Here is an 18989-nt window from a genome sequence, read left to right on the forward strand (position 1 = left end):
GGATGTAACATCGAATATGTTTTTGAAACGAACCTTGTGACAAAGATGCAGGCAGACATTTTCGAACACCAAATGATGCCTTTCTAGACAGCAACCATGACCTGATAAACTCCTCATTACAAGTTATATTCCCAGAAAATAAGCATACGGACGATTTGGAAACTGATGAAAAGATGGTAAAGGTGTAATGTCGATAATTCTTTGTAAAATTTCTCAGGATCAATATTTTGCTTACCCGACCATTCCTCAAAGGAGCCACACTATACTAAGCCACGATACAGATACACACATCACACATATATTCTGCTGGACACAAGTCGGGGTGCTTGACCGTCCGTGAAATACCCACATGAATTCACGTTGGAGATATCCTTGTTCGTCAGTGAGGTACGTGGACTATCACTGTGAGCAGATTTCCGTTCAGAGGCCATTGTAATGCGGACCTGTCCCACCAAAACAAAGACTTCGAAATCTCGTTTTTGTTAGGAATAGTTGCTTTTATTTCCCTTAAGGTAAATTCGGAGACTGGTTGGTTAATAGAAACGAGAAATCCGTTGCCAAACTGTTGTATTTTCAAACATGTATAACTCGTCCGAAAATGGACTTTAGTGCATGAAATTTTACACTAGTTCAGAAAAAGGTAATGTCTACACAACCAAGTAGATACTTTTAAATAACGGAGACGCTGAGCGGGATGGTGACGACGTAGCACGACCTTGACGTCGGGTTTCCTGGCTCTCGGACCAACCTCTTTCAACCTGTTCCGTACAGTTTGAGCGGATATCCTCCGAAGTCCAGACAACCTGGCTCCGGTACTGTCACTCGTGGCAGTACGATCACACAACTGTAGTACTAGATCATGGGCTGCAAGAAGTAATCTGGATTTTATTGCCAGACAGTGAATGCTCTTTGCTGCACACTTTCAAATGGAAGATGATTTCCGTTGCGTTGTAGCAATGCCTTTCTAATATGCTTGTAAGAAATGTCATCCAAATCGACATTTTCAGGAAAATGTGATTTTGCCTTTACTTGTGCAGTTGTGTAAACACATGTTATCAACACTTTTGATACATATTTGAACATAACAGGTAATTAATATTTTTTTCTACATACAAATCACCTATGCGTTTCTTATTTTGGATAGTATATATACTTTGGTAAAAATACTTGAATCAGTTATGGGATTATATGATAGTTTGAAAATTTCTGAAAAATGTCTAACATAATTTGGCATTACAACCAGCACAGTTAACAGCATTTTACTGATTTTTTAGATAAAGGTAGGGTCAGGAGAGGTGAGATATTCACTGCTCACCTACGTTTGTCCACATAATACGTTTTCTCTGACATCAGTTAAACATCCTAGTTCCTATGGTTTCGGATTCGCATGGTGCAATCATGATGTTGGCGATATATCCATATTAGAATAGACGTCTTAATTGTGTTAAACGGTATGTCGGTCTGGCATCTCTGCCTGCATGTGATAAACTACCGGTGTCTGTCTGGCATCGCCAACTACATGTCATATACTACAGGTGTCGGTCTGGCATCTCTACCTGCATGTGATAAACTGCAGGTGTCAACCTGGCATTGCTACCTGCATGTGATAAACTACCGGTGTCGGTCTGGCATCGCCAACTACATGTCATATACTACATATGTCGGTCTGGCATTGCTACCTGCATGTGATAAACTACCGGTGTCGGTCTGGCATCGCCAACTACATGTCTAATACTACAGATATCGGCCTGGCATCTCTACCCGCATGTGATAAACTACAGGTATCCGTCTGGCATCGCCAAGTACATGTCATATACTACAGGTGTCGGTCTGGCATCTCTACCTGCATGTGATAAACTGCAGGTGTCAACCTGGCATTGCTACCTGCATGTGATAAACTACAGGTGTCGGTCTGGCATCGCCAACTACATGTCATATACTACAGGTGTCGGTCTGGCATCTCTATCTGCATGTGATAAACTGCAGGTGTCAACCTGGCATTGCTACCTGCATGTGATAAACTACAGGTGTCGGTCTGGCATCGCTACCTGCATGTGATAAACTACCGGTGTCGGTCTGGCATCGCCAACTACATGTCATATACTACATATGTCGGTCTGGCATTGCTACCTGCATGTGATAAACTACCGGTGTCGGTCTGGCATCGCTACCTGCATGTGATAAACTACAGATGTCGGACTGGCATCGCTACCTGTGTCTTATAAACTACGGGTGTCAACCTGGCATCGCTACCTGTATGCCATAAACCACATGTGTCGGTCTGGCATCGCTACCTGCATGTGATAAACTACAGATGTCGGTCTGGCATCGCTACCTGCATGTGATAAACTACAGATGTCGGACTGGCATCGCTACCTGTATCTTATAAACTACGGGTGTCAACCTGGCATCGCTACCTGTATGCCATAAACCACATGTGTCGGTCTGGCATCGCTACCTGCATGTGATAAAGTACAGATGTCGGACTGGCATCGCTACCTGTATCTTATAAACTACGGGTGTCAACCTGGCATCGCTACCTGTATGCCATAAACCACATGTGTCGGTCTGGCATCGCTACCTGCATGTGATAAAGTACAGATGTCGGACTGGCATCGCTACCTGTATCTTATAAACTACGGGTGTCAACCTGGCATCGCTACCTGTATGCCATAAACCACATGTGTCGGTCTGGCATCGCTACCTGCATGTGATAAGTACAGATGTCGGACTGGCATCGCTACCTGTATCTTATAAACTACGGGTGTCAACCTGGCATCGCTACCTGTATGCCATAAACCACATGTGTCGGTCTGGCATCGCTACCTGCATGTGATAAACTACAGATGTCGGACTGGCATCGCTACCTGTATCTTATAAACTACGGGTGTCAACCTGGCATCGCTACCTGTATCTTATAAACTACGGGTGTCAACCTGGCATCGCTACCTGTATCTTATAAACTACGGGTGTCAACCTGGCATCTCTACCTGCATGTGTTAATGTGTAGGTGTCCGCTTGCCATCATTACTTGCATGTGTTAATCTGTCAACCCTGTCAGCGAGCCTGACCGCCAGATCCGTTTAGTTGCTTTTTATGGCAAACATGGGTTGCTGAAGGCCTTTTCTACCCCGTGACCTTCAAGGGTCTGCTGGTATGTCCTTACTCTACTGATGTAAGGACAAAATATATACCTCAATATTACCGTTTATGTTCTACCATGTTTAATTTTTTTCCAGTAATACAGCTTGTGTTCACAAACTTGTTGTGCATATCCACCATGCCTTTGACTCTATCAAGGAACAGCATCATGCACTGTTTCGGAGTTGATCAATAAACGTCATTCATCTTGACATCTATCCACTGTTATTTCATGTGATTCTGCGTAGTTCAATAGGATAATATATACGTACTGTACACAATGTTGTATTACTATGGAGGGCAAAATATCAACAATGTGGGCCGAGTTCCGGAACTGTTCCAATGCTCGTAAACTATCTAAACAGTTTATGTCGAAAAGTCGCCATACAGAATAAAGTGATATATTCATCAATATAGTCCTCATTATTTATTTTGGCCACTTGACGTAATTTCCAAACATTTTTATGTTAATATTGCGTAGTATAAATGATTTTCATGAGTTTAATTTTCGTACGATCCATGTCATATTTGGCACATTTGTGAGGAATCATTTCATCTACAATCACATAATTTGTTAATTTTCCCTGCAATATTGATCATATGGCAACAAGTTAATCAACATACGTACAGTAAAGAGAACTTCATTAACATGGCGGCCTATTAGATTTTGCTTTGTGGAACAAATGTGGTGTCATTTGTTAAATAGTTGTAGGAAAACTGAACTGAAATTATGTGCACCAAGGAGAGATGGTTTCATATTTGGCTGTCAAATTTTAGAAAGATCCATCGTGAACACACTCCATGAGAATTATTTATGGAAGTCTTTGGAAACACAGGCAAAATGTAGCACAAATTGGGTTGTGCAGCATAGAGAATGTAACACGTTTTCTTATATGCCAGCGAAGCGAACCCCATGTTTAATATTACTCACGTGAAACATGTTTTATTCCACATGGTATGTGGTATTCTGATCGTTCTTCGCCTCCATTACCCCACCCATATTCCGGCTGAACGGAGTGACGGAGCAAGAATAAGCAGAAATTAAAAGGAAATACCATATTACCTAAACTGTTTGAGAGGCATTCTAGAAGTTGCTGAGATAAAGATGACAAGAATTTTTATGGATGATCAACTTCTTTATTGCAGGGTAGCGACGTTTCGGTATAGATTCTTATACCGTTTTCAAGCGCCGTGCCCTAAACCTATCCTCTGTCTCTCCTCAACCCGAACTAAACCATCTCAAGCATGTCTTCACCCAACTAAACAACTACCCTCCCCAACTTGTTAACCGTGTCATTAACTCCACTGTCAACCCACCTCCCAAACCCACTACTACCAAGCCTGATCCCGCTCCCATACGCATCTCACTACCATACACCGGCAAAACATCACACCACATCAGTCGCCTACTCAAGCAACAAGCAGGCATTGACACCTACTTTACAACAGGAACACCCCTCAAAACAATCATTAAGGCCAACGGTAGGAAACACAGTACACAACAACAACACCCTAAAGGCGTCATCTACAACATCAGCTGCAGCTGCGGCAGCAACTACATTGGGGAAACATCCAGACCACTCAACATACGCATCAAAGAACACAAAACCTCCACAAACAAAGGTGACACAAAATCAGCCATTTCGGAACACATCACCAAATTTCCTGACCACAACATCAACTGGGACACTGTCACAACACTTGCTAGCAACAAACATGACTTCAAACAACGCAAACTTGCTGAAGCAGTACAAATCCGCAGACACAACCCAACAATCAACAGGGATCAAGGCGTCTTTGTCTCTCCGGCATTCAACTGCATCATTAACACTAATTAATCAACCCACTCTGGCCCCCAGTCTCAATTTATCCACTCAACTCACCCTGGCTTCCACCAATTAATCCACTCATCTCACTCTGGCTTCTGTCAACTCACCCTCTCCCCCCCCCCCCCCCCCCCCTGGCTTCAGTCCTTAATCAGCTTACCTCTACACTTCTCTAATGTATTGTTACCTCAAATAGTTATTGTTAATCCTGTTATTGTTGTATTGTCATCACATGCTCATCTCTGCTGTATATATATTGTACTCCCCCTGCCATTCCCCACACGCTTGAAAACGGTATAAGAATCTATACCGAAACGTCGCTACCCTGCAATAAAGAAGTTGATCATCCATAAAAATTCTTGTCATCCATATTACCTAATTTTATCACGAAACTGTTGGAGTTTATTTGTCTTATCTGTCGTCTCTATTGTTAGAATTTTTGTAATATTAATTCCACATAAAAACACTTCTGGCGTAATGGGCGAAGGAAGCATGGGAGGTAACTGTAAGTATTCCATATGGAATAATACCCTCCTGTTGCTTCACTCCGTTGGACCGGAAGCTGGAAGTGGGGATGGAGGCGAAGAACGGCCTGATATACCATGGGTTCAACATATGTCATATTTGGGATTTCACTTTCTCAGTAAAGTACAAATTCTAGTACTTTTTTTGCCGAGTCCCATCAGGGATTCGAACCCGCACCCTCAGAGTCAGGTACCTAATCGCCAGCACACAAAGTCAGCCGTGGGTTCAGCCACCGCGACTTCCACAAAATGAAAGTCGGACAACTGGTAGTCTAGACTGCGTACTTTGTGTACCCCTCTGATTAGTGTTGTTCTTAAAATGCTGAATAAATAATATTTCACATGAGTAATTGTTCAACATAAGGATGGGAATGTGAGGGCAAAACCCAGTGAAGAAATTAGTGTATACCTTTGATGGGGGCGATATTTCATTTTGACAAAAAAAATATTTTTTTGAACTGAAGCGAGGAGAGTATGTTGCCAACCTTTGCTCGCTTCGTTCGCATATAAGAAGACTGGTCATTTTCTTTATGCTGCACAACACTACAGCTTGCCTGTGATGGAAATAACGCCAAGTATCCCAATATAACCGGCACGGATCTGTATATCAAGGAAGTGTATGCAATAACAAACAATATGTACTGATGTTTAGAATTTATTTATCATGATATCTACCAAGGAATCAAATTCTGGGGCAACAAACCCAGTATGAAACCAATGTGGCAATGATATAGTACATACATACTTATATACAATATTCAGTAATAAATTAATAACAAACAATTTGTACAGGATAAAATTCATAACAATAAGATGGTATTGCATTAAAACAACAACAGTCAATGAAATATCTCTTACAATTACCATAAACATCTTCAGTAGCAACAAGTTAAAATCTCAACTGCTGTATCCCAAACTAGCCCTTTGCTGTATGTAGTTCTATCGGTTAGAATGATCTCCCTTGGAGTATAAACGCATCACAGTTATTTCCCCTTAATCCAAAAAAGCACAATGTTGATCACAGACAGAAATATAGGACTTGGAATGCTGTCAGTACACGATTACACTTGAAAATAAATTCCTTGTTTTATTAATGATTATTATTTTTTCAAATGCAGTGGCATGATGGAAAGACTACAGAATACCGGATACCTTCTGCCATCTTTGAAAGCAGTTTACTTTTGGTTCGGGATAAGGAAAGGGTGAGGGTTAGGGTGACATGACACTACTGCTTGACAAGTATTAGATGAACCACGACTTGACAAATGACCCCAATTTGCATATATGGGAATGCCCTCCAGAACATTCCCTTTCAAACAAGAGGGAAACAGGTTATCATCTAAATATTGAAAAGTTCAATTTCCTTGTGCAAATTGTGTCTTGATGGTGTCTCGCTGAACTTAACTGCTCTACAACACATGTGTTAAACAGTAGTGCTATTGATTTCACGCCACACTCAGCATGTATTGCACATGCTTATCTACCTGTAGCAACCAAGTATATTCATCTAGATTACTTGCCCTGCCTGCTTGTCACAAACGCGTTCACTGTGCTGACTCATCTAAAGCTTGTCAAACAGTAAACAATATAGCTGGTACGTATCCGGTATTCTGCAGGTGAAATAATAATATATTCAATGGTAGTTGTTTGATGCAGGCATCAGGAACCAAACAACACAACTGCTACCACAAACTGACAAAAACCACAAAAACTCCCATATCTATAGTTTGTGATTTAAGGCTCGTTTTTATAAATTCTTCAAACAATTACAAGAGGTGAAAATACCATGCAAGATATATCAGAACATTTAGAACGGGTGGAGGTTACTTCAAAACACAAAGAACAATGACGATATCATGTTCATTGAACAAAAAAGAGAGAAGCTTCCGACCATTTACAATAATACCCTGTATATACACAAGAGTTTTACAATTTAACTTAACCAATTATATCTGGCACTTAGTTTGGTATGCCTCTTTATCCTACTGTTGTTTTATCAACCCATCAGGTATAAGAAATACTTTTTCTCTTGATGTAGTGAGTGAGTCAGTTTAGTTTTAAGCCATACGCAGCAATATTCCAGTTACATGGCGGTGGTCTGAAAATAATCGAGTCTAGACCACACAGATCAACAACATGAGCATCGATCTGCGCACTTGGGAACTGATGACATGTGTCAACCAAGTCAGCGAGCTTGACCACGTGATCCCATTAGTCGCCTCTTATATTAAGCACGGTCGCCCTTTATGGCAAGCATGGGTTGCCCTGACCTATTCTCAGACGCAATATTTACCTGGTCACCAAATGCCCATTATTCTAAACTTCAAACATCTGACTCATCATGACAACACAGTTTTGTCAGATTATATATTTTCAGACATGGCTGGCTGTTTACGTTTAGACCACTACCCGCACTTACAAAGATAAAGTTGAATTTCATTAGTGAGGGAGATAGTTTACATTGTTCATGTGATTAACTGGAAAACATAATTCTTCAACAGCCAAAATCAATAAGATGAGGACCAGAAAAACATTGACAAACTCTTGCTGCAAGCAGAATTTTTGCGATTTTCAAAAAGTTTATTTACTAGCCTGAACATAAAAAGCAAGCATGTCCAGGTTCACACAAGAACATTAAGCAAATGAAACACGACTTGATTCATCAAAGACCAACATCAACCTGGTATTGATGCAGCATCTTGTGATATGTTTGACCAATGCTAACAATACAAGAAAAACATACCTCTTCGGCTGCATCCTCTACTTTGAAAATGTCTTTGTTATCTTTAAGTTTTCATATAAAACTTTGGTCAGATTGTCATTGTCTTCTGAAGACTACAAATGTATGTTTAGACCCAGTATAGCATATTATACATTTGTTTAGGTTGAGTGAATTTGGTTTCATGCCGTTTTTACTAATAATCAAGCAAAACATTACAGGGACATGATAAGTAGGATTCACATCTGAGGAACTGACCTGGGTTTACAGGATGGCCAGTGGACAATTTAACCACTTGGCTTCCTCTATGCCTATTTAGAAAGGGAAAAAATATCACTGAAACAGGCTCAAATACTACATGTACGTAAATTATACTAACACTGAGCAAAATGTCCTCTATCAGTTTATAACTTACTGTGTTATTTCTGTGAAGTCAAACATTATTGAATACATACCAATATCATGTTAATATGAGTAAAATCAAACATATAAATATTGCTCATGGGCACATTGATAATTTTATTGCTCCTCGCTACGTCCCCTCACTTAATCAGATCCTATTTCAAGGCAAGTTTATTGCAAATATCATACATTTTTCAAATATTCATTACAAGGCTTCTGCAGTAAACAACTCCTATATCACAACAACATAACAATGAAACAAATCTGCACACCTTGCATTGGCAAACAAATCTGAAGATCTAACAGTGAGCATGTTGTTGCTATATCTTATGTTTCATGGAGACTGTTAGCATTCTCTACCCAATCTTTAATTTGTCGCGGTCATAAACTTGGTTTAAAATGAACTGTTAATGATGTATACATCTCCAACAGAAAATAGATATGCAGATGATTTTAAAATAAATGCTTCAATGACTCCATTGCTGTTCCTTAAACTGTGGTTTCAACAGGACTTGTGGTTGATGCTGTGCCGCTTGTAAGACTTGACCGACTGTGGTATATCTCCTTCTGACCTGGCATCAGAGATTCTGAAGATAAAGAAAACAATGTTAACTTATTTCAAAGAAAACTACACTGTACAAAAATTATATCAAACACAAAGTACCATTATTTAGTTCGGTTTAACCATATTTTGTTGTACATCTTCTGAAAACCACAGTAAACTATATTTACAACAAACTCAAAGGATCATTAATTTTAGTTTGCTATAATCATGTTTTTGCTATATATTTTCTGACAACCACAGTAAGCTATATTTATATCAAACTCAAAGGACCATTTTTTCAGTTCATGATAACCATTTTTTGTTGTACATTTTCTAAAAATCACTGTAAATTGTTTTTATGAAACTCAAGGGACCATTAATTTTAGTTTGCTATAACCACTTTTTGCTGCATATTTTCTGAAAACCAACAGTGGTCTTCAGTGTGATGAGCACACATTTTAACCTTTAGGCTAACCCACTGCCCCTGATTACAATCAAGCAGACTGTCCTTTAAAAAAGATTTCAAAGAGTGTCCCACGAATTTTGGTCACAAGTTAACCATTTGATTCCTCATAGTAGCATTCTTAAGAGGCCACATGGAAGTACATGACTAGTCACTGCCTGCATTTATGATGCAACTTTTCACATACATTTCACATGGACATTTTGTATATGAACTAGTTCATATGGCTGCTGAGATTTAGAGCCTAGGCCAGATCAGTTTTATTTCTTGTTTTACGGACCTGCCTGCTGTATTTTTTCAAGAATCAGAAAAAAAAGTAAAATGAATTTCCCCCGCTCAAAAAATACAATCCTTAAGTTTTTATTGGCTAAAAATGTAAACTCACAAGAAAATATTCTTTAGGATATTTTTTTAACCCATATTTACTTCATAAACTGCCAATAGTAAATTACTTTGAGTATTAGAAGGAATATTACTTTGATCGGAAATTTTATTTTAATTTTTTTTTCCCTGCCTGCCCTTAGGCCTTCAGAGGACAAAATCCATAAAATACGAAATAGAATTGGTCTGGCCTTAGCAAGAATTAGTTTTTCAATATTAAGATTCCTAATTGCTATTTTTATTTTAATGAAGATACTAATCTTCAAATTCATATTTTCGGAATTTTCAGTTTTGTTATTAATTAAATAGATATAATTTGAATGCATCATATAGTATTACCATCATGACGGTAGAACATTTTGTAATAAGAATCTCTAATAATAACTATGCATGGTGGGCAATATCCAATAATTAATGCAGGGCTTTTCTCTTCACTAATTACAATGAATCACTACAAAACAAATTTACTGGCTCTGCAGATCTTGTCTAAATAAAGAATAAACTGGTTATATTAATATCTTGGAAAAATAAAACATTGCATGAAAGCCGCATGCTAATAAAAATCACAAAAGTTCATTGAGGTCAAGGTCATCTCTTTGGTTACAAAGGACACACAACACAGTTTGGTGACTACAAAATTGTTTTGGGAGTATCAAACCAATTCAAAATGAAAAATTCATACACTACAGTCTGAAAGCCCATTTTCAACATGTTATGTAAACATATAGACGACCAAAGAGCAACCAGTGCTTTTCTTATGGTTCTTTTCAAGCAATATATATTCTGTTTCTCATACATGATGCTAAAAAGGAAATAATTAAATCAAGAAACACTTTAAGAATGACTGAGCTCTGTTGATTGCTAAAAAAGTACAAAATATTCCTGATTCTCTTTTCACATTATCTGCACACCCATGAAGGTCCCGGGGTAGATTAGGCCTTCAGCAACCGATGCTTGCCACAAAAAGTGACTATCCTTGTCATATGAGGCGACTAACGGGATCAGGTGGTCAGGCTCGCTGGCTTGGTTGACACGTCATCGGTTCCCAATTGTGCAGATCTATGCTCATATTGTTGATCACTGGATTGTCTGGTCCAGACTAGATTATTTACAGACAACCGCCTTATAGCTGGAATACTGCTGAGTGTGGCGTAAAACTAAACTCACTCACTCACATTATCTGCAATGCCACACAAGTCTGCCAATCAGAACATCCAGAACAAATCTAATATTGCTTCAAAGCCATTCACTGGATGGTTCAGCATTAGGAATGAACAGCCAAACAAATTGCTTTTATGTCAAACATGACTATCACTGCCTGTTCAAAACATATAAAAAAAAGAAAAACAAAACAAAACCTAGAAAAATGCCAGCTATATGGCGCCGATCTGTAAATAACTGAGTCTGGACCAGACCATCTTGTGATCAACAGCACGCTCATCAATCTACACTAGGCGGATACTATAACGTGTCAGCAAGGATGAAAACCCAGTCCCGTTAGTCGCCTTTTATGACAAGCACAGGCACCTTTTATGACAAGCATGGGTTGCTGAAGACCAAATCCAACCCATAAATAGTGGGTCTGATGACGGAGTTAGCCACCCTATCAACTGAGTTATGACAGAGAGGGAGTCATAAGTCATGCATTCAGAGAAGCTCCAAGTCCAAGTGCATTCTAACGCAGTGAACAAACGATATTATAGAAAAGAGTCAGAAGAAGTATTACAATACACAATTTAGAGTAATGTAAAATCAAAGTCAAACAGAAAACATTTTAACAGCAATCTTATCAAAATGTGAGAGCATTAAAATATTTCTAGCATCCTTTTGATAATCAGTCACCTCACCACTGAGGAATGTCTTTTACAGATCAATACATGTGACATATTTACATATTTATTAAAGCTCTCCACAAGAGATGCTATATAGCTGGAATATTGCCTAGTGTCATTATTGAATAAAACTAAACTCATTCACTCTACACAAAAGCCGTAATATAGCTGGAATATTGCTGAGTGCCATTAACTGTGTTAAAAAAACCTCATTCACTCCACACAAGACAACAATGAAATATCAGAGGAACATTTACATATCTAGGTTAATATCGGAAACAACATATCATGCAGCAAGTAGTTATCGCTATATCTTTTCTTTTTCTTATCATTATGAAAAAAAAATTGAAAATACATTGTACAAAATCTGCAAACTGAAATTTACAACAGCTGACACGCTGACAGCAAGCATGCCTCCCTTTTGGAAGTTTTGTTACTTTTTCTGATTCTGTTTGTTTCCTGAATTACTTAGTTTAGTCTTGATGGCATAACATGAATTACAAGCACCATGTATGCAGTGGTCAGTCAATTTATTTGTTGTGTGTAATATTCCAGGAAGATGATGGCAGTCTGTAAATACTTTTTATTTATGTAAACATAGTTTTTCCAGCTACCTGATTGGTCTAGAGCTGGTCACATGACTGTCAACAGAAAAGCATGTTGCTTTCAACCCAGGCTCAACCAAAACTCACATACTGACCTGAGTTACTGAAAATTTAGCTATCACATGAAACTATGACATTATTCTATTGTTGTCATGTCACAGGATTGTAGACATAATGTTATCGGTTTGTTGCAAAACTGAAATCACTTTTCTTGACTAAATGGACATGTTGTGGTTTTTAGAAGTTTTTTGGGTAATTACAAAATAAAACAATTACAGGCTGGTGAATTTTGTCAAATCCTGTTTGAAGGACCTTCAAAAAGCAATATTGACCTTGGACATTGTCCTCGGTCAATTCGTAGGTCCATAAAAACAGGTATTGACCTCATCACCAGTCTATAATTGTACAGAATAGAATTTGGGTTAGACAAATCAGGATGGACAACATGACCAAAGATCCATGCTGTTTAAACAGATCATGTCACTGACCAACATACCGATTCCAACGAGCCAAACATATGGTTGCCATGAGCAACCAGACAGGTTATTGGATGCCAGTTCTAACCCTAAATGCTGCCAACAATATAGCAATACTTACATATAACATGAGACTAAACATATTACTTGCTATCTCTATTCTACACTGTGCTATGAGTGAAGTCATTATTAAGTAGTCCTTGATATTAATAGATTCCTTTGACTAAGGGGATTATAGCTTGCTTTGACAATCTGAATCACCAAGAGTGAACGTTTATATTGTGTGTAACGGATTGAGGTTAAAGCCATATTTACAACAATAACATGGCAGGGGGACCCCACAAATGGGCTTCACAAACTGTATCCAGGTGGGAATCAAACCCAGGGCTTTGGTGTCACAGGTAAACACTTTAACCTCTTGGCTACCAAACTGTGCTATTTATGTTGTGCATCCAGGAATAATTTGGAGTTAAAAATGAGCTTTGAAATATGATTAACAATATTTTAAATGAAGAATGCTTCAGATATTCTTTCTTCTTGTGAAGCCCTGATGAAATAATTACATTTTTAACAATTCATAGAAAAGAAATACAGTCAATCACCATATAGAAGATATCAGTCTGGTTAGACATATACAAAATATTACCTTACGCAGTCTTTCTAACTTTTAATCATATCACCATATAGATGATATCAGTCTGGTTTGACATAGATAAAATATTACCTTACACAGTCTTTCTAACTTTTAATCATATCACCATATAGATGATATCAGTCTGGTTTGACATAGATATAGTATTACCTTACACACTCTTTTTAACTATTAATCATATCACCCTATAGATGATATCACTCTGGTTTGACTTAGACAACGTGATACCAACAAAACACTTTACCTTTCACAATCCAACATTTGGTCAACCACCCTGCATACGAGATCAGTCTGGTTCGAATGACGTAGCCTAATGTTATACACAATCTACCAATATGCCCTCAGATCATTAACTAACACTGGAGCAGCAGAAGCCTTATAAGTCCCTTAGGTTTTGAGATACCCAAACCAGCACAACCTCAAGTGACCAGAATTGATGATCAGCCACCACTGCTAATGAAAACCCTTGATGATACATATCAAAACGATGGTAATTTTGAGAACATGCTGATTTCATCCCCATAATCTCCCAGCAGTTTATGCCTTATTGTGCATGTGTTCCAACCAGAAATAATCAGGACTATTTGATTCCTCATATTCCTCAAGTATCAAGCAGAGATGTATCAATGGACAGGTGATGTAAGTTAAGGTGCTTGCTGAGAATGCAAAATTGAAAGTGGCTCTGTGGTTTCTGTCCTCGGAAAATGCTCCAGTGATACCAGTCAGGTAGATGAACTGGTGACAAACTACCAGTCATCTGAATATGTGATGCCTTGGTGTATGATGAGTAAGTGAGTGAGTTTAGTTTTACGCCACACTAAACAATATTCCAGCTACATGGAGGCGGTCTGTAAATAATCAAGTCTGGACCAGACAATCTAGTGATCAACAACATGAGCATCGATCTGCGCAATTGGGAACTGATGACGTGTCAATCAAGTCAGCGAGCTTGACCATGCGGTCCAGTTAGTCGCCTCTTACGACAAGCATAGTTGCCTGTAATGTCAAGCATCGGTTGCTGATGGCCTATTCTACCCCGGGACCTTCATGGGTCTAGTGTATGATGGGGGAGGTGGGATAGCGTTTGATTGTCATGCCGACAGGACTGATTCCGCGAATGGGTTCTGTGTGTAAAGCTCATTTCCAGTGTCCCCGCTCACGATATTGCTGGAATATTGCTAAAACTAAACTCACTCACAAATGCTGAGCAGACCTATCTATCAACATAGATGGGATATCTTCCAGAGATGGCAGATTCGGTTTTTTGGACATGCAGTTTACAATGCAGGTGATCCTGTAGCGGATGATGTCCAGTAGATACATACTGTGTTTGATAAGGACATGGATAGTTCTGCGTACCCCACTTGACATCATTGTGCATTCATGATGGCTTAAAAGTATATCTTGAGGTGTAAAAGTGTAAAATCTCATAAGGAATATAATCTGGTTCTTCAAGGATGCGCGATACTTATGTCTGCACTGCAATATGTACAGTACACATGCTTGGCTCATCCAGTTGACCTCCTTATTCCAGGGACGTATTTCTCAATAAAGTTTTGATCAAAGGATAATATTTGGATTTTTTAATCTGGGGATTTGTCAATGGCTTGGTCAGCCATGCTGCTACCATTCGTAAGCGATCAGAATATATCGGTAGGACTCGGCTATGCATGTTGAAGGCATTGATAAACAATATTGAATGAACAGACAAGGACAGTCTCATTGATGGTTAATACTAAAAGTTAAACTACAGTGTGGAATGAAACTATTTTTTGATGGATATAACTCGACTGGCGTACAATCTGCTATGTAGGCGTATGATCATATTTAATGACAGAAACTGGTACAAATATGCCAGGTAGGCAGGTGAGCATGGATGATGGCATCCAAGGTCGGTCTCATTCACAGATTGGTGAAGACCAAGGATATCTCTATCATGTGAAAGAGTACATACCTCTCTAGAACTTGAAATGGATCTCTAGGCCTCACCAATCTTATTTCTTGTTTTACAGATCTACTGGCCATATTTTTTCCCCATTCAAAAAATAAAATCCTAGTGTTAATGTGATATACTGTTTGAGACGTATGGGATGATCCTGCACAGTAACTGCGTTTGTGACAAGTAGGCAGGGCAGGGAATGTAGACAAATACACATGGTTGCTACAGGTACATGAGGTAGATCAGGGATTAAGCATGTGCAATTCACACTGACCATGGTGTGAACTCAATGCCACTTCTGTTTAACATGTGTCCTGCAGACATGATTCGTATGAGGAAATTGAATTTGTCAAGTTGCAGGTGACAACCTGTTTCACTGATTTTTCAAATGGAATGTCCTGGAGGGCCTTCCCATATATGCAAACTGGGGTCATTTGTCAGATCGTGGCTCATCTACTGGTTCATCAGTAAGTGAAATACTCTTGAAATCAATGTGAAACCTAAACTCATACAACTTAATTTTAGCTGATATAACCAAACCTAAACAGATAACATGGAAACTCGTGTGTGTTTTTGCTTTGACTGCTGATTTTTCAAATATTTTTTTTCCTTCCTGCCTTCATGATTTCTGAGGAAAAACATCCATACAACATGTAAAATTGGTGTAGGCTTACTAAGTGTTCCAAACAAAGCCAGTCTGTGACAGTACTACAATATCTGTATGCTAAATCCGGTTTCAGAGCTGCTTGAAGCTGAGGGCACATGAGTCAGCAGTGGGCAGGATGTAAAATCAGAAGATGGGGCTTAGCCGTGAAGTCTGTGTCATGCTCATATGAACCAGCATTAAACAAAGGAAGACATTTTCCTGCCTGGTTGTCACTGATATGAAACACAGTAGTGTTTTCCATTTTGGTCTAATGCAAATATATTTACAGATTACTGATGTCTATATGAACTAATAACTTTTCTCTTCCACAACTTCGTCATATGTAAACCCAGAAAATGATTTAAAGAGATGAACTTACAACTGACAGGCCAATCTTATTTGCAAACAAAAGGATCTATTAGTATCTAGACAGTATGGTGAAAACCCATATTTTTTTCAAAATGCTGTCATTTTACAGATTGTCATTGTCATTAGGTTTTCTGAGGCAGTAATAAAATGGCATGAAAGTTTACAAGAGAAAATGTGGTTGTGCTAGTTTGAAAATACAGTGTTCGAAATAATCGCTAGCCCAGACGACCAACGCCGGTTGTTATTATATCAAATATTTGCAGGCCCTTGTGGCATTCAGTAAATTATCTGATGTTTTTTTCAATGGGAACCTGTCACATATTTTTTTGCTTTAATAACATTTGGGAATCATCTACAATCCAGCATGTTACAATTACCTACACTTTCACTTTCATGTCCTGGTACATGTATTTCAGCACTTTGTACATAGCAATGTCAACACCAGTCTGTAACAAATGAACCTTCTCTCTGTGCCATAGGCCTTGTTAACTGATTTTGTAGAAACAGTTTGAAACTGGGTGCAGTGTAGTCTATTTTGTTCTTACTGGTTTGACGTTAACAAAATTGGGCCTGCAGATTTCATTTAGGGCCTGTAGAATTTAAAGCTTGCAGGTGGTAGCAGGCCCTAATGGTCACTGTTTGGGTAGCCCTATCTTTAAGTGACCTTTGCTGATCCACCAAAAGCAAATAATTCTTTATTAGACAAAACCAATAGCTAATGAAACACAAAAAACCTGACATCTTTCTCATCACCAACACTGACATCAATAGCACTCATGCTTTTGATTGGCTGCTGTCAATCAGCTGTCCCCTTCTACAGTGTTAGTAATGTACAAGACACTAGTTCCTCCTCCATATGTTATATCTATCTATATATATCTAATAGTCAATAGACACACTATGTTAATCTGGTTCTAAGGCATGCATATATGTAACAGCTAATTATGTATGCAATATACATATTTTGTTAGTAAACCACAGGTCAAAATATCACAAATGTATCAGTAAGATGCAAAGTATTAAAAATATTTCATCATTCAAATTAAATATGTGTAAATTTTTCATTTTAGACCTTTTTTGTGTGTAAAATGGTACAAATATATTCAGGTGATTATACAATCTTTTCATTATCTTCATAGTCATCGCTTTTAACATAGATGTACTCAAAATAAGAATATGTGGAAAAGGACAGATGTTCATAATAAAACCTATATTTCTGAAATTTGATAAAATTGTTTCTTTAATTTTTTTTACAAACAATTACATCTCAACTGATACATTGTCATACTTCAAATTGAAACATAGCACATAATCTGAAAAACAAACATGGCTAGAATGTTCAGTTCAGAATGCAAGTTCAGGGCACGGTGCATACAACATAGATGCAGAACCATGTATATGAACTTCGTAAGATATCTACATGTTTCCATGTTAGTAACACACTAGCAGAGAGTTAGCTTGTCATCTTCATCCAGTGATGAACTTACCTGTTAAGGGGCCCACCCTGGTTAAAAAAAATGTACGTTTGTATAAATTTGATCAATGGTGACACGTTACATTTGGGATTACACTTTCTCAGTAACATACAGATTCTAGAACTTTTGTTGGGTTGAGTCCTGACCAGGATTCAAGCCCATTCTCTGAGTCAGGCATCTAAATCACAAACACAAAATATCAGCCATCTAACTCACTCAGCCACCACATCTTCCACAGGTCAGTGATGTTCAGATAATTACAAAGATTAACAGATGATGTGTAAATGATCATGAAGTAATACTGAAACTGCAGAGTCAGCAGTTTTTCAAAACTTTTTCACTAAATTTGACTGTAAACCAAAGAAATATTATAAATCTTTGTATCAAATTTTAACATGTCATACATGGATATTAAGCCGAAGTAATTTTATGGCTCAGTGTTTTTTCATGATTTGAAATTTCCAGTGTATACGGAAGAAAACTATAAAAGAATACCACTTTATCATAGCGTTATTTCACTTATTTCCCCCAATACAAAACTGGCAAACAAATCTGGACTGGGATAATGGAACACTTGTAATTAAGCTTTCCCCTATGTTTCCATCAGCTTACTGCATGGTATCAGTCCTAAAATATCCTGGAATATTCCTGGTTATCTTGTACCCATGATTATTTTCCATTCCTAGTTTTTAATATCACAACCAACCAGGCACAACACAACACAAAGGATAAAACAATTTGATAAATAAACAAAACTGCAGCTGTAAAAGCAAAAATTGCACAAAGACTTATTTTGAATAATGAGCAAACAAGTGTTGTGTTTGTCAGAAGTGATCATGGCATAACAATGAGTTGGTTTGTGATTTGGTTTCTGAGCTACTTGAAAAGTTGTTGCTGTGATTTGGTAAAATTTCAGTTTGATTTGTCCAGAATGTTGTTACAGGTCTCAGATATTTACGTGTTTGAAGAAACCAAGAGATGGTGGTGACGGAACC

General features: G+C 38.2%; 1 protein-coding gene across 3 annotated transcripts in view; it reads right to left on the minus strand.

The window, feature by feature from the left end:
* Nucleotides 1-6133: 6133 nt before the first annotated feature.
* Nucleotides 6134-18989, minus strand: part of LOC137281661 (guanine nucleotide exchange factor DBS-like) — a 149258-nt gene continuing 136402 nt past the window's right edge. For 2 of the 3 annotated variants that reach the window (XM_067813047.1, XM_067813045.1), the window contains exon 26: nt 6134-9199. In XM_067813047.1, the coding sequence (XP_067669148.1) occupies nt 9102-9199 (98 nt within the window). In that variant the 3' untranslated portion in view covers nt 6134-9101. Of the gene's footprint in view, nt 9200-18006; nt 18024-18989 lie in introns of all 3 variants that reach the window. The other variant, XM_067813046.1, reaches the window with a different exon arrangement.

This window comes from Haliotis asinina, chromosome 4 (genome assembly GCF_037392515.1).
Source record: "Haliotis asinina isolate JCU_RB_2024 chromosome 4, JCU_Hal_asi_v2, whole genome shotgun sequence".
Lineage (NCBI taxonomy): Eukaryota > Metazoa > Mollusca > Gastropoda > Lepetellida > Haliotidae > Haliotis > Haliotis asinina.